General features: G+C 43.7%; 1 protein-coding gene across 1 annotated transcript; it reads left to right on the plus strand.

The window, feature by feature from the left end:
• Nucleotides 1–243: 243 nt before the first annotated feature.
• Pmar_PMAR014740 (insulin degRading enzyme, putative) lies at nucleotides 244–1,383 on the plus strand (the record flags this gene model as incomplete). The annotated part of the gene is made up of 5 exons (XM_002785156.1): nucleotides 244–341; nucleotides 658–789; nucleotides 848–920; nucleotides 1,163–1,274; nucleotides 1,325–1,383. Coding segments are annotated over 5 exons (474 nt in total), but the record flags the coding sequence as incomplete, so codon positions are not given.
• Between the last annotated feature and the right edge of the window lie 206 nt (nucleotides 1,384–1,589).

Genomic DNA, 1,589 nt, shown 5'->3' on the forward strand with positions numbered 1-1,589 from the left:
TTCAGTGTCGCCTAGTAGTCTGTGGAGGTGTCGTCGTTACTCCGATGAACAGCGCCTAAAAGGAGACCTTCCGCCTCTTGCTTTTGTGAAATTTGGTATAGATTGACACGCTACGTGAACTTTAGTTCACTCATTCGAGGATGATATTCTCCAATGTTATTATCAGCAACCAGTCGTGTGCTATCTTACATGAAGTCTTATCTTTCCCACAGGTTCCCGGGTCTTGCTCACTATCTGGAACATATGCTCTTTATGGGCTCCAAGAAGTACCCTGGAGAGAACGAGTTCGAAACCTACCTTTCCAAAAACGGTGGCTACAGCAATGCCTATACAGAACTAGAGTAGTATTAGTTGTTGGGTTGCCGCACTATACAGTTTTCTTGGTGTTCTCGATGAATATCAAATTTTCGTCGAGATGCAGGAATTTCACTTTCGATGAGAATAGATTCGATACTAGTGCATGCTGCTCAAGTACTCTCAACGCTTGTCATCATCGTCACATTGTCGATGTATACTAGCGCGAGTATTTAGATAGTTACTACTAGCATCTACGCGAGTAGTAACTATGTCAATACCTGCGCAATTCATCACATTCATTCAATACATTCAATGGCTATAGGTGAGTTGTACAACAATTTTACATCATCTCATTATCAGGTATACTTGTTACTACTTTGAATGTACTGTTTCTGGTTTCGAGAAGGCAGTGGATATGTTTTCTGGTTTCTTTACAAACCCACTTATGAATCCCGACTCTAGCGAGAGGGAGCTGGAGGCAGTTGAAAGCGAGTAAGGTTGTTAGAAGTGCCCTCACCGGGGTTCGAACCTGCGACCTTACCCGATGTAGGTATCGTCAGACCTTGAATAGCGATTCTGCCAGGCTTGAACAGCTAGGTTGCTATATGGCTGAGAAAGACCATGTACTACTTTATTTTGAAGGGTCATATACCACCGACTACATCTTACTCCGTCTGTAGTAGTTGAAATGAGTAGACTATGGGACCATAAGAAATTGGAGATGTTCGATGTAGTGTGGTATAAGAAGTGTGTGATGATAGGTGTGGATTGTTGCGGAGTCGGAGGGATATGATATATCGAAAACGAACGTTTTTCGTGTTGCGGAAAGTTATCGATGCGTTGATTTTACACTTTTTTTCATCAGATTTGGAAGAAGTTCACCTGGGGAAACAAGAAATCTCTATTGCAAGGTAGTGATGATTACAGCAAACTGAGAGAAGCTCTATTGCAGTTCTACGATCGTTACTATGTGTCTGGTAATGCTTAGTCTGGTAAAACGTTGGGGTTATTTTTTCCGATGGCTCAGGCCGTATGAGAGCATGCATGGTTGGAAGGATGTCCTTAGACGATATGGAGAAGCAGCTGGTAATACTAAGGAGAGTGCATCGCTCCGCTAAGGATTGGTGTTTTTCCTCAGCGGTCATCGTTCTCGGAAGTCCGGGCGGCTCCTTCTGAGGCGGACCCAATAGCGACAGAGGTTCCTGAGGATATCACGTTGGAGAAGAAGGGCTTTCCTCTAGCTGTTGAGGCTATGCCCTACCTTATTAGAGTCAGGGTAATGCATATGGGTT

This window comes from Perkinsus marinus (assembly GCF_000006405.1).
Source record: "Perkinsus marinus ATCC 50983 genomic scaffold scf_1104296933684, whole genome shotgun sequence".
In the NCBI taxonomy this organism is placed as follows: domain Eukaryota; phylum Perkinsozoa; order Perkinsida; family Perkinsidae; genus Perkinsus; species Perkinsus marinus.